Source organism: Mauremys mutica, chromosome 1 (assembly GCF_020497125.1).
Source record: "Mauremys mutica isolate MM-2020 ecotype Southern chromosome 1, ASM2049712v1, whole genome shotgun sequence".
Lineage (NCBI taxonomy): Eukaryota > Metazoa > Chordata > Testudines > Geoemydidae > Mauremys > Mauremys mutica.
In genome coordinates, this window is record NC_059072.1 from 4,856,418 (window position 1) to 4,870,898 (window position 14,481).

The following is a 14,481-nucleotide window of genomic DNA, read 5'->3' on the forward strand; positions in this document are numbered from 1 at the left end:
AGGCAATAGAGTCGGGGGGCGGGGGTGTTGTTCAACAGGGTGAGTCAGTTTAATTGTACTCAAACACGTCTCAAACATCCCTGTTTTATGCACAATATATTGGCCTTTTTGCTTTATTTTAAACACATTGTTTTTGGTTTTGTTTTCCCCCAGGACTGTACTCCACACATTTCAGCTTTTTGCTGTAAACAGCTCTCTTTACACAGAGACACAAGAGCTGGGATCTCACAAACTTTAAAAGTCATTCAGCCCCTTGAAAATAAACCAAGATGCTCCATCAAAACTTTTATCTTATTTCAGGGCCACGCAGACCTTCTAACAGAAACACAGATAGTCACAAAGCCTTTTTCAATAGATATTTTTATTTACACCTACCAAGTTTTATATCACGTGATTGTTTCCTCCCCATTCTCTAACTTAATCCTTTTAGACTTCTTACAAATGGTCTTTTTCTTAAGCAGGTTCCTGTAACTTTTTGTGCGGACCAGACAGTCAATGTAACTCGCTAAGCAGGTATCCTCCAGTTTGGTAATTTTCTTTAAAACACTGTCATGATCTCAAGTGCTTTGCAAAGCACAACCTATGGCAATAGCAATGTTTAATAAGCTTTCCAAACAGGTCAATGCACAGGTCCCATAGCTTTCAGCCCTCACAATCCTCAAAAAGCTTCTCCCTAAGGCAGTGATTAAGGACAGCAAAACAGCAACGGGTACAATCGCCTGCATGACTGTTTTACCCTCACAACATGGCACTGGAAAACATATAAGTAACATCAGTGGATTTAAGTCCAACTTTTCTACACACAGGGTCATAGTTCATGACCACCTCAGGTGCTCTGGGATGATGAGCCCTGGTACTGGTCATATGATCTAGCAATTCAGGTATGGACGAGTAATAACCTCAACGTAGGATGAAACTCCATGTCTTATCTCCAAAGGTGATTCCAAAAATGCCGTCTTCGTTGATATTGGGAGCTCTGAGCAACGCCCACCCGCTGGGGGTCTGACCCCAAGGACTCCAGTAGCCCCACACCGGCCTGTACCCGCTGGGGATCCCCCCACTGACTTCAGGAGGCTCCAGCTGATTTACACTCCCTGGGGCTCTGCCCGGAACTTTCCATGGGACAAGATGGACGTGAGCAGTTGGGCCAGTCAGGGCCAGGGCACGATGGCTCCCCACAGCCACACTGACCTCAGCGCTGACCGACGGGGGGGAGGGAACAGCTTTTATTTTATCTGTTCTCTCAGCCCTTTCAAGCACTTTCTCCTGCTCACAGCCTAGTGGATGGGTGTGTCAAGGTTCCTCTTATCTCTGTTTGCCTGGGCATTAAATGATAGTATCTGCCATCTGGACAGATTTGCATATTCAGTATTGACACCTAGTCCCCTCCCCACACTGGTCTATAAATGCCCCAGGCGCGGCCAGTGTCCCATGCAGGCTGCACTTGTTCCAACCTTGCACCAGAGCAGCTACGCAGAGAGACAATCAGGTGAGACCCTGGCTTCCTCCAGCTTCTTCCTCCTCTTGCTCCGGGTGGCTGGCGGCAGCTGATCCATTACAGGGGCAGGTGCCCTGTGTGAGTCCCCTGATCCGGGGCCGTCTCTGTCTCACCCCTTCGTCCCACCCAGCACAGCCCTGCATGCAGCACCCTAACGCCCGGCAGAGCCCTGCCGAGCTCTCTGCCCCTCCCAGAGCTGGGCCCAGCATCCAGTCCTGTGTCCAGTCCCCACGGAGCATCACTCTGCCGGGCAGCTCTCCCATTGGGAGCCTTCTCCCAGGCATGGTGCCATGGGGATCCCAACCCCAACCACGAGGTCCAGTGACTATCACCCCTCCCCCCCCACCCCAACCACACAGTGTTGGCTTTCCAGACACTCAGTCTCCCTGGAGCTGGAAATATGAGTGTGATTCAAACACCTGTTAGTGGGGGAAAGGCCCCAGGGTCGGGTCAAGGGGTGTCTCATGTACCAGGTGCTGGGTGATAAGTTGAGAGGCTCCAGGTTTCTAACACTAAACTGGTCTCTAGTCAGAGAACTATTGCAGAGGTGCTGCACTTGCAGCTGGCATTCCAGCCACGTGCACACAGACTGGCCTCCATCCTGGTGGCACTGGTGCCTCTTCCAAACTTTTCCTTCCTCCCACCTCTGCTCTCCCTCCAAGTTCCATGTAGATGGTTACCGTGGGGACCTGCCAGCCCCAGCACTGGAGAGAGAGGGAAAGTGGGAGATGGCAAATGCCCCTGCTGAGAACTGTTTTTCTCTGCAATGGGACCCTGTTGCCTAGAACCCAGCCCCATCTGAGTGACCCCAACCTCCCAGCTGCCCCCCCCCATCTCCTCCCCACCTGCAGCCCTGGTTCGGGGAGTCCCTGGTGGTGTGCCATGCAGAGCCCAGTCACTGAGCAGCTGAGACCTGGCTCTCAGCTGGGTGTCCAGTTCTGTCCCTGCAGCGCGGCTCGGTGAGGGCGAGGGGTGGAAGGGCCCTTCAGAAGCAGGAAGCTGGGCTCTGAGCTGGGTCCTCCACGGCTGGGGTTAGGGTTTCCAACCCTCCAGGACTGGCCTGGAGTCTGCAGGAATTAAAGATTATGTGATGTGATTAAATCTCCAGGAATACGTCCAACCAACATTGGCAACCCTAGCTAGGCGACGGGATCCCTCTCGGGGCCCTTCCATCCCAGCCAGGCCCTTTAGCGAACAGCCCCAGCTCTGAAGCACCTCCTCCTGTGAAATGCCACACAGCGGAGGGGGGTCGCTCCAGGGCGCGTCTCAGGCTCTCATGGCCCCATCTCCCTTGTGTGTTTTCTCCCCAGGGGAAGCGAGAAGATGGGGCCAGTCGCCTACTTCAGCCTCTGCCTCCTCGGCTGCCTGATCTTTAACCCCTCGCTGGAAGGTGAGTCCCCTGACCGGCCCCTCGGAGCTGGAGACCCCAGGCTCTGTTTGCCCTTGATGGGAAGTGAATTCATTTCACTCAAGGGCCCCAGCCCCACCATGTGGTAACAGCCAAGACAGCTGGGTCCCCAGAGCCCCTACCCCACTAAGCCAGACCCCAGCCAGCGGTTCAGCACCTGCCCAAGGAGAGAAGCTGCTTCCTGCTTCCCCAGCTCTGGGTGCAGAGGGAATCCCTGAGACCTGGGGCTGAGTGTGAGAGACAGGCTGTGAACTAAACCCGCCCCCATCTCCTGCTGCTGCTTAGGGGGTGTCTTTCTGCAGCAGAAAGGGGAGGTCCCATCCCAACCAGGAAACAGAGTGTGGTGATAACATCCCAAATGAGTGACATCCGTTTCTTTCATTGGGCTCAGAATGGCGCCTCTTCCTAAACTTGATCCTTCTGCTTTGGGATAATCCAAACTCCTCCCTCCTCCTCCTTCACTCAAAATAAAAATGCTGGGACCCATAGACTATTTCTTCCCTCCCCTTCCCTACTTAGCCCCACAGATCTCTGCACTTACTCCATACACTGCTAATCCCTTCCCCCACCCATCTGTCACTAGCTCTCTGCCTCCCCTTCCCTCTCTGGGCCCTCAGCTATCAGAGAATCATAGAAATGTGGGGCTGGAAGGGACCTCCAGAGGTCACCTTGTCCAGCCCCCCACACTGAGGCAGGACCAAGTAAACCTAGATCATCCCTGACAGGTGTTAGTCCAACCTGTTCTTAAAAACCTTCAGTGACAGGAAATCCACAAACACGCTTGGATGCCTGTTCCAGAGCTTAACTATTCTGAGTGGTAGCAAGTTTTTCCTAATATCGAACCTAAATCTCTCTGGCTGCAGATTAAACCCATTACTGCTCATCCTACCATCAGTGGACATAGAGAACAATTAATCACAATCCTCTTTATAACAGACCTTAACAGATGTCAAGACTGTTCTCTGGTCACCCCTCAGTCTTCTTTTCTATAGACTGAATTTGCCCAGTTCTCTGAACATTCCTCACAGATCAGGTTTCTAAGGCTTTTAGTGTTTTTGTTGTTGTTCTCTGGAATCTCTCCATCTTGTCCACATCTCACAGAACTCCAGCTGAGACCTCACCAGAGCCGATCAGAGCAGGACAATAACCGACCGTGTCTTGCGTACAACACTCCTGTTAACATGAGCCAGAATGATTGTAGCCTTTGTCTGAACTGCATCACATTGTTGACTCTCATTCAATTTGTGGTCCACTATAATCCCCAGATCCTTTTCAGCAGGACTACAGCCAAGCCAGTTATTCTCCATTTTGTAGTTGTGCGTTTGATTTTTCCTTCCTAAGTGAAGTACTTTGCACCTGTCTTTACTGAACTTCAGTTGGTTGATTTCAGACCAAATCTGGCTTCTAATCTTGTCCTCCAAAGTGCTAGCAATCCCTCCCAGCTGGGTGTCATCCACAAAATTTATAAGCATACTCTTCGCTCCATTATCCAAGGCATTCATGGAAATGTTGAATAGTACCAGACCAAGGACAGACCCCCAAGGGACCCCACTAGATGTGTTCCACTCATTTGACAGGAACCAAGAAAACCTTGCCTGTTAGGTTCACTCCCTCTGGGGCACCTGGCATTGGCCACTGTCGGTAGACAGATACTGGGCTAGATGGACCTTTGGTCTGACCCGGTACGGCCTTTCTTATGTTCTTATGTTCTCCCCAACTACTCTTTGAGTAGGGTCTTCCTACCAGTTGTACACCCACCTTATAGTAATTTTACCTAGATCACATCTCCATAGTTTGCTTATGAGAAGATCATGTGGGACTGTGTCAAAAGCATTACTAAAATCAAGATCTATCAAGTCCACAGCTTCCCCCTCTTCTCGGGGTCAGTAACCCTGTTAAAGAAGGAAATGAGGTTGGCTTGGCATGGTTTGATCTTGACAATGCCATGTTTGCCATTACTTATAACCCAATGATCCTCTAGACGCTTACACACTGATTGTTTCATCATTTGATCCAGTATCTTTCCAGGTATCAAACTTAGGCTACTGGTCTATAATTTCCCAGACACTCTTTGTTCCCTTTTAAAAGCCATGTGGTGCTTGCCTGTCCCTCCTGAACAAGCTCTACCTCTCTCTAGCGATATTCCAGTCGTGAGATTCAGAACAGTAAATCTCTGGGATGCTGATCAAGTCATAGTTTAGCTAATATACTAATACTTCCAGTTCCTCCATGTACTCCCCATACTCCTTGCATTTGTGTAGAGACATCTGAGATGTACAGCAGATTCCCGCACTGTTATCCCTCTTGTTGCTCCTTTCACCCTTTTATAATTTTTCACCTCCTCCCCCCAACCACATCTAACCTTCTGTTAAAGTCACCTGTAGGATTTTGTCATCAGCCCCTTTTGAATCTAGTTCAAAGCCCTCCTCACTCGGTTGGAAAATCAGTATGTGGTGTCCCTTCAGCCTCTACTAAACTCCAGTGCCCCCAACCTCCCCTCTGCTCCCAGTCCCACTGACATCCAGTGCTCCCCAGCCTCACCCCATAGTCCCCTCTGACTAGGGTGACCAGGTGTCCTGATTTTATAGGGACAGTCCCGATTTTTGGCTCTTTTTCTTATATAGGCTCCTATTACCCCCAGCCCCCATCCCCATTTTTCACATTTGCTGTCTGGTCACCCTACCTCTGACTCAACACCCTTGATACTCCTTCCCGTCAGGTTCCCCAGTGCTCCTGCGCAGAAGATAGGACGCGACCATTTTCCTTTAGAACAGCCCAGCTCGTGTCCCCTTGGAGAAGAGACAGGGGTAATTTTCAGTAGGACAGCCACACTGCCACAGACAAAGGTGGCAAGGGAGTGGCAGCTATTAACTGACTGGCTTCAGCCCCATTGAAAGTCATAGGAGATAGTGGCCATTTTGAGAGAGGGCAAAAGTTCACAGGATTTGGGGAGACCTGGAGAAGCTGGAAGGATGACAGCCGGCAGTTCTGCTCCGATCCTCTTCTCCGAAACAGCCTCTCACCACACTGTTCTCTCTCCCCATCCCATCCCCACTCTCGGCTCAGGAATAGGGGCCATATCCTGTCCCGAAGACTGGATACAATACAAAGACTTCTGCTATGGGTTCTTCTCTGACAAGATGACCTGGTCGGAGGCTGAGGTACGAGGCTCTTCTCAGGGATCCACCAGGTGGGGGGGTTAGTGGGCAGGGGCTGACGGAGTTTGGTGACATCACCATTGGCCCCGGGGTGTATCCCTGCAGAGGTGGGGTGGGGAGGCTGCAGAAGTGAGGTGGCTGGTGCCAGGCCCTGGGGCTCGGGAGCACTGATGGGGGCTCTCTCCCCTCACAGCCGTCCCTGCTCCGGCTGCAGCCTGGTGGGGCAGGACCCCACACCAGTGCCAAACAGCGTCCTCCTGCAGCGGGGTAACAGGCTGTGCTGATTTCCCTGCTGCAGGTAGAGTGTCAGTATCACCGCAAGGGGGCCCATCTCGCCTCCATTCTCAATGAGGCAGAAGGGAACACGGTGGCCAAATACATCAGCATGTCACACTCCCCCACGGATCGTGTCTGGATCGGACTGCAAGACCCTCGACAGGTGAGTGTCTGGCAGCTGCTTTGACCTCTGCGCTGTCCCTGACACTGCTGGTCGCTCCCTCAGCTTCGGGATCCCGTCCTTGCCTGGTTCTCCTTAGGAGAGCCCCCAGCTCCTTAGGGCAAGGACACGAAGGGGGAGCAGTCACAGGCTGGGAAGGGTCCCCAGAAGGGGAAGGAGCCGTTATGAACATAGAACTAGAAAGAAACTCCAGGGTCACCGAGTCCAGCCCGTGCTATGGCCAGTAACCCCCTCACACCATCCCCTCCGTAAACCTATCAAGCTCCCTCTGAAGCTTTGTCTCCATCAGTTTCCTTTCCCTCCCCCGTGCTAGAGAAGCACTGGGATCAGGAGGCTTCCTGAATAGCACACACAGACTGAGCCCCTGGATCCCCTGCCCCAGACCTGAGGCCGGGCTGGACCCAGTGCGGGAGGGGTGAGAGGCTCTGTATCCCTTTCTCTAGTGTCCTCGGCCCTCCAGCTCCCCTGGGCCTGGCAATGGATGGGCACTAGTTCTCTGACCCCCGAAGCCAGCTAGTCACCCCATGAGCTGAGGCCAGGCCAGAGCCAGCACCCCTAGAGGTGAAACACCCCATGTCCCCACTGGGGCCAGACTGACGCTGAGCCCACTGGAGGGGAAAAGGCCTCGTGTCCCATTCACTGATCCATCCAGCATCTCCATGGGACCCCACCACCTTTCTACCCTGTCTCTGCAGAACAGACACTGGAGGTGGACCGATAGCTCCCTGTATAGCTACAGTGCGTGGTACGCCGGGGAACCAAACAATCAAGGTGGTGTTGAGTACTGCACTGAGCTGCTGAGCCACACAGGTAAGCAGATGCTCAAACACTGTCCACTGGACCAGGCTGCCCCTCGATCTGCGACTGCTGTTACCTCCCCTCCCTGCCAACGCCCCTCAAAAGGCCAGAAAGGAGAGCACAGAGCCCTGGCTAGGTGCCCGCGGGGAGACAAGCTCAGGAAGAGGGAAGCCGGCTCGCTCTGTGCTGAATGAGCCGGCCCTACCTCCAGCTCCTACACATCTGGGTTTGGGCAGGGCCCAGAGGCAGCATCTCTCCCCAGGGGACAGCACTACGGATTCGGGTTGATGAATTGCTGTGAATTTCACCCTCTTTCCCCTTCGCAGAGCTACACAGCCCCGGGAGCGTTCTTCAGTTTTGTAAACTTTTCACTTCAACTATTAGCTGTGTGTGTGATTGGTCGTGCAGGTCACATGGCATTGTTCCTGCTCCAGGATTGGATGAGTGACACTTCTAAGTAGGAGACAGGTGGGGGGGGGGGGGAAACTCCTGACCACTGCGTTTGTGGGGGAGGGAGCTATCATCAGACACATTCCAGCACAATAGAAGAGGGTCTCCCGCTGACACAGCGTCCCTCAGGGAGCGATGGAGCCTGTCCCTGTCTGAGGCACATGGGGCTTCGTCTCCAGCTTTCTCATCCTCACAGCCTCATGCCCAGCAGCTGGGGAAGGGGGGGGGTCTTCTCTCAGCAGGGTGCATGGCAGGGAGTCACTGTAAGGGCAGGAATGGCCCCACTCGCCCTTCCCCCACCCCAGTGATTTCTGTTTTACCTTCTAGGTTTTAAGAACTGGAACGATACTCCCTGTAACAACCAAAACGGCTACGTTTGCAAGTATGAACTGTAGCGAGGGGAGTCACTCGCCTGCGCCTGAAGGGGGAGCTCAGCGCCTGGGATGCAAAAGAACTGGGCTCCTTGGGCATGATCAGGCAACGTCCCAGACTTTCCGATGCCTTTGCTGCATGGAGGGCCTGTCCCCTCCCTCCCCGAGAGACCAGATCTCACTTCCCCAGCTGCAAACCCTCTTTCCCCAGGTGTCTCTGTTCTAGTTACACACCTGCCCCTTCCCGCCCTTCCCCTCAGTGGCTGCAGCCCACGACAAGAATAAACTCTCCTGAGCATTCAGTTCTGTGTGTGTCAACTCTGTCCCATTCCTGGCCCCACGTAGACGCGTCCATCCAGCCTCCTCTGACTGTGTCCTGAACCGCCCAGATCCCAGGGGAGGAGAGGACTGGGACCCCCAGAGGGAAGCAGGATGGGCCTGGCCTTTTGGATAACAGACAGGACATGGTTTCCCTCCAGATATCTGCAATACCCAGAGTTTCCTCTCTTCTGGCCACCCATCTCCGCCTGGTCTCATCTCCACTCAGACACTGAGCTCCTCAAAGCAGGGACGTGTCTAGCTGTTGTGTAAACATCATTGTCCTTCAGAGCTGGGAGCGTGACCCTGCACCGCCGGAGCTAAAGGACACAGAGCCCGTAGCTGAGAGTTGTAGCAGACTCCAGATCAGCCAGCCCCCACGTCCCAGTGGGTACACGGGCTCCATCTACCGTATGGTGCTACGGAAATCAAACACTATTTGTAACAACAAAAGACTGAGCCAGGACTCCTGGGTTCCATTCCTGGCTTGGCCACCATTGGCTTCCTGTGTGACCTTCCCTGGGGAAAGCCCCTCCCCATCCCAGGCAGTGCAGGGGGGGTAATGACACCAACCTGCCACTCAGGGAGGGGGAGAGGCTAACGCCGGGAGTGTCTGTGACACACTTGGGGATCCTTGTATGGATGGTTCTCCAGGGAACATTGTTAGTGAGGCTCAGGTGTCCCCAGCTCCGCACCTCGCCGGGAGGGCTGGGTCACAGCATCCAGCCCCTGGAGCTCACCGGTTGGAGGGGGCTCTAGCTAGCTGTGCCCTCCGGGGGGGGAGGCTCTCCCTGGGGAACTGACCCCCTGAGCAGGGGGAGGGATTTGAAACAGGATCAGACTTTAACAACAGCACCAGTGCCGGCTCCAACCCATTGTAATTAACCTCTTCTTCTCCTAAGGACAGTTGGTCCCGTCTTTCATCCCACCGCAGAGACTGTCACACAGGGGGAGAGGGGACCTTTTAAATGCTCTCTCCAGCTAAGAGGAAAGGGAAGAAGGGAGGTTGTGAAGATAAAAGCCTCACTGAACACTTCACATTTCAGTGTTCCTGGCCCCGTTCTGGTTTTTCTCATTCTTCTGTTTCAGTCCATCCATTTCTAAGCTCTGCTCGGCACTTTATAATGTATTTGCCATGGTGCTAAGCAGGGTGAGGTCTCTGAATACCAGCCCCCAGACCTTGTTTAACACTGTTCAGTGCTGGACAGTGACTGGGTTATGGGAACACCTTTGGCCTATACATTCCATCTAAATTAACACACCAGGTCCAGGCCTGGGTGGGGTCTCCAGGCACTGCCTACCACAATGTAACTGTCACCCTTCTGCCAGGTGGGGTCGGCAGCACCAAGGGACGGGTTCAGTATCTAGGGGTCCCTCCTACCACTGCGACAGAGAACTAGCTCCAGCCCCCACCCACTAACCTGGGAAAACTTAACAGCGCCCCGAGTGCCTCCAACAGACAGTACGTCCCCACTCGCAGGCACTGAGTCTGTGTGTAACCAAAGAGCACTGCTATTGGAAGGGACAGGGAACCCAGCATTAGTTTGGGGAAACACCACAACCACATTCAAACACATGTGATCATCAGCCAACCCGACCCCACAGCACGCCGGGCAGTGCCCTTTGCCTCAGTTTCCCACCTTATGGTGGGAAAGTCTGACAAACAAATGTCCTGTCAGCACATCACTCCCTTCTCCCTCCATGGCACCCCACTCACAGGTGGCCGTCCTTGGTCAGCAAAGACCAGAGCTCAGAGGACCCTTCATGTGGATTCACCTCTCACCCCCAGGATGTGCATCCAGCACCACTGACTCTGCTGCCACCATTCGCTCTGCCACCATCGGTCACTCCGGCATTGCTGCTGCTGTGTTATTTTGGATTTAAGGGGAGTGCGTACCTTAGAATGTAATTAAGCCAACTGTAGCCATATTGTGTGCATTTAATCAAATAAAACCCTACATAGTTAAGGGTTCATTAAAAAACAGGCTTTTAAAGGCAAGGTAAAACTAGCTGGCAGTTTTTGCTAATTAAAATAAAAAACAGTCAACAAGTATAACTAAAACCCTTGATCGACAAAAGACCTTAAATCTGGGCCCACTTTAATATAAAAGTTTATTGAAAGTTAGGAAAAGTAATAATTTAGTAGGGGTCATTATGACCTGCTATGTGTTTTGTAAAAGTTAATTTATAAAAAAACTAGTTAATATAGTGTACTATAAAGCAGTCCTCTGAAGCCATCTGAAGAGACTTTTTCCTGAAACCATTTCTCCCTGGGGGGTGAACAACTGGCCATTGTGTACCTGCTGTTAATTACTCAATACCAGTCCTGATTTTAGGTAAATATCTGTACTGTTCTAAACCTATTGCTTCTGTCTGTGTGTGTGCTTAACCCTAATAAACTGCAGTTTTAAATAAAGCAGGCTTACTTGTGTTAATCTTTTGTCAGACAGAATTGCTATGTTCTCACTGATTTAGTCACGACACCGCCTAACGTGAAATAGTTAAGTTGCCCCTGCTGTGTGTTCTGAAAACCCTGAGTAACAGATTTGGGCAAGCCAGCCAGGAGTGGTGTAGAGGTGAAGGGGCAGTGGAACAGGGTCGCAACCTGTAATTCTCCATGCCATAGCCTGTGAGTTGATTTACAGTCACATTCCGTTGTTGAGTTACGGGCTCGGGCTGAAAAGCCTGGTTGAGTAATGTCAGAAGGACAGGGAACACCTGGAGAGAAAGAAAAGCTGGAAGTAGATTTGTGTAATAGCTTGGCAGATTTCATGCAGGAGCATGATAATGTTTTTTGGAAGCCTGGGAGCTGTACCAGTCCCAGAGCCTTCCTGCAGCTTTATAAGTAGATGGCAGAATTTGAGGGCTTGGCTACACTTGAGAGTTGCAGCGCTGGTGGAGGCTTTCCAGCGCTGCAACTTAGTAACTGTCCACACCTGCAAGGCACATCCAGCGCTGCAACTCCCTGGCTGCAGCGCTGGCTGAACACCTGGTCTGCTTGGGGAATAACGAGTGCAGCGCTGGTGATGCAGCGCTGCTCGTCAGGTGTGGTCACACACCAGCGCTGTTATTGGCCTCCAGAGTATTAGGAGATATCCCAGAATGCTTTTAACTAAATTACTCTCTTTGTTTTGTTATGCTGCCTCTCTTTGTTTTGTTGTGAACTCGGGGCTCCAGGGCTCCTGGAGCTGCTTATCTAAAAAACAAACACAGCTCCTGTTTGCTGTGATCAATCGGTAACTGACTGTGAACAATCAAAGGAGATAAACCCCTGCCTGCCTCATTCACAGGGGATGAGTGTTTGCTTGATGAGAGAAACAGGTGAGGGGGAGGGGGAGAAAGGGAGTCCGTGCTGCTTATCTGGTCTGCAGGCTGTTTGCAGTTAAGACTAAGGGGTCGGGAAAATTTTCTGATTTTGCAAGGCAGGGAGCTAGTGTCGGCTCCAAAAATCCACTCTCTCTCTCTCCCCCCCGCTCCCTGTCACACTGCCCCACACACCCCTCTTTTGAAAAGCATGTTGCTGCCACTTGAATGCTGGCATAGCAGCCCATAATGCATCACTCCCAACAGCACTGCAATTGCTGCAAATGTGGCCACACTGCAGCGCTGGTAGCTGTGAGTGTGGCCACACACCAGCGCTTTCCCTACACAGCTGTACGACCAGTGCTGTAACTCCCAGCGCTGCAACTCTCAAGTGTAGCCAAGCCCAAAGACAAAAATTAAGAAGTTAAATTTTTTTTTAAAAAAAGACAAAGAAATACCCAGAGTAAGGGCAGCTCAGATAGTGGTACTGTAGAAGCAGATGTGTGACAGTAAGAGAGAGAATAACAGGCTGGAACAGAAAGTGTCTAGCTTGAATCAACAGAAAACTAAGAGTGTACCTCGCATGGGGAATCAGGGCTGGTGCGTTAGCTGGTATGTTGTGAGGTCCATGGTAGATCAGGGCTCTCTGGATAGACAAAGGCGAAAGGTGCCACCACAGGGATTCTGGTTGTACAGGCTGGCTCTGAACTCCTCCTGGACCATCAGGAGTCAAAGGTTATTGCCATGGCCATGGGAATGGTAACTAGGTGCCTTGGTACCATGGTGATGGATACTAGAGAGAGATTCTTCCCTTAGTGTCTGCCCAGAAGCACTCTGGTCCTGTGGTGACACTGGCTGTATAAATACCTGCTTAGGTACAGGTTAGTATAATAAGGAGTTGTCCAGCAACCTCTAGGTCATGGGATGTTCCAGATCTCCCTCTACAAACATACAACCTTGAGTACATTTTCTGGAATATCTGATGTAAGTGGTGACAGTTCTGTTCCTGGGATCGGGGATGGATCCGGTGGCCAAAAAATAGGTCTTTGTCATCCATCATGTAATGAGTTAAGGTTTGTCAGCCCCATCTGAAATGTACAAGTGCCAAGCATTGTGATTATTGTTACTGGATAAAACGCAGGGAGTGCCCATCTCCTATATTTCCTGCAGAGACTCCCGTTTCAGAACAATAGTGTCAGTTCCCCCCTCTTTCTTTGAGTGACTAAGGAACATCTCCTCTGACACCAGCGGAATTTGACTAGTGTAAATTGGTGCAAGCAAAAGGAGAACCAGGCCCTCCATTCCCTCTGTCAGTCAGTAGGTGGCACTGTGCCCCCAAGTGCTCATGGTTCATCTTATGTTGTGAAGGGCCCCAGGATGATCAGAGCTGTAGCAATCCGCTGGCTCTGGGCACCCCGCTGTATTGTGATGTTTCTTGTGCCTTTAAAGTTTACCAGCTGTCCCAGAAATCGAAGCAACCGCTGGAGGTCATGGAAGTGGAAAATATAGTTCTGTCAGACACCGTGGAGCAGCTGACAACTGGCCTGGGTTAAAGAACCACAGCTGGAGCCTCTGAGGGTGTGTTATAATAACCATTGGGGGGGGAGACTCCACCCACCCACTCATGCCCCTCTCCATCAGAGCCTTAGCTAAGCTCTCTCCCTGTATCCTTATCTGTTTCTGTCAATCCATCTATCCATCCCTAGCTGCTTAGCTAATCTCTCACTCTCTCCATAGCCTTCTCTTTGTTTCCATCCATCCATCCCTAGCTTCCTACCTGTTCTCTTTGTTCCAGATCTTTAGCTGATCTGTCTGACTTTCTTCCTTGTACTGTGCTCATCCCTGTGACATCTCAGTGCCTACTATTCTTGTCTCCATCTTCCTATAACTCCTGTTCTCCCAGATGGGCTATAACTGTCCCTCACTCCCTGACCCACCCTCCCCACTGAGATGAAAACTCATGGTACCAATTTACTGTCCATCCTACTTGTTGCTTGAAGAAAGGAGCTGGTGGTCAAAGGCAGTAGGGCCAGCCAGAGCTCTCAGTGTGAGCAGAAGGCGGGTTTTGTGCGATCACACAGGGCTGCATCTTGCCAGGACCCACGGTCCTCCTGCAACCCCTCACCACTCCTGGCTCACCCAGGCGCCATTTCAGATTTTGGGGGGCGGGAGGAAACTTTAACCGTGATTCCAGGGACTACTTAGGTACCTGAAAACTCGAGGGTTTTTGGCAGATAACAACTTAGGAATTAGCTGACAAGAGCTCTGTATCTAATTGTTATATAAGGAAAGAAAAAATATATTCAAACTCCCGTTAAAGCCATGTTTAAAGTGTGTATGTAAATTTAGAACAATCAGGAGATAACACAGTAAAATATTCCCAATCCCAAACCTTGAGGTATCAGTTCTGGAGCTTTAACACAGATCTCAGAAACACACGTTTGATACTTTGTACACTCTCTTCAGTAGAGATAGATAAAAATAATTAAAATCTTCTTACTTTCTCTAACAGACACACTCTATGTTACTGCCATTATCGACTCTATTTTAGTCAATTGTTTTTCACGCCACATACTTAATTTTAATCATGTGTGATTAAGGTTTTCTCGTTTATGAAGAAGGGAAATGTATTTTTCTAATTATTTTGGCATTTACGTTTACCGATCACAATCATGTACGTCACTCATTAACATTTGGACTCCACCATTGCTCTTGGTACC

At 51.2% G+C, this 14,481-nt stretch overlaps 1 protein-coding gene across 1 annotated transcript; it reads left to right on the forward strand.

Moving 5' to 3' along the window:
• The first annotated feature begins 1,156 nt into the window (after window positions 1–1,156).
• LOC123356030 (C-type lectin-like) lies at window positions 1,157–8,336 on the forward strand. Its single transcript, XM_044998968.1, has 6 exons — window positions 1,157–1,489; window positions 2,809–2,888; window positions 5,973–6,067; window positions 6,363–6,503; window positions 7,217–7,331; window positions 8,097–8,336. Exons 1-6 carry the CDS (start codon window positions 1,407–1,409, stop codon window positions 8,162–8,164), a joined length of 582 nt encoding a protein of 193 aa, XP_044854903.1. The 5' UTR covers window positions 1,157–1,406; the 3' UTR covers window positions 8,165–8,336.
• The last annotated feature ends 6,145 nt before the right edge of the window (window positions 8,337–14,481 follow it).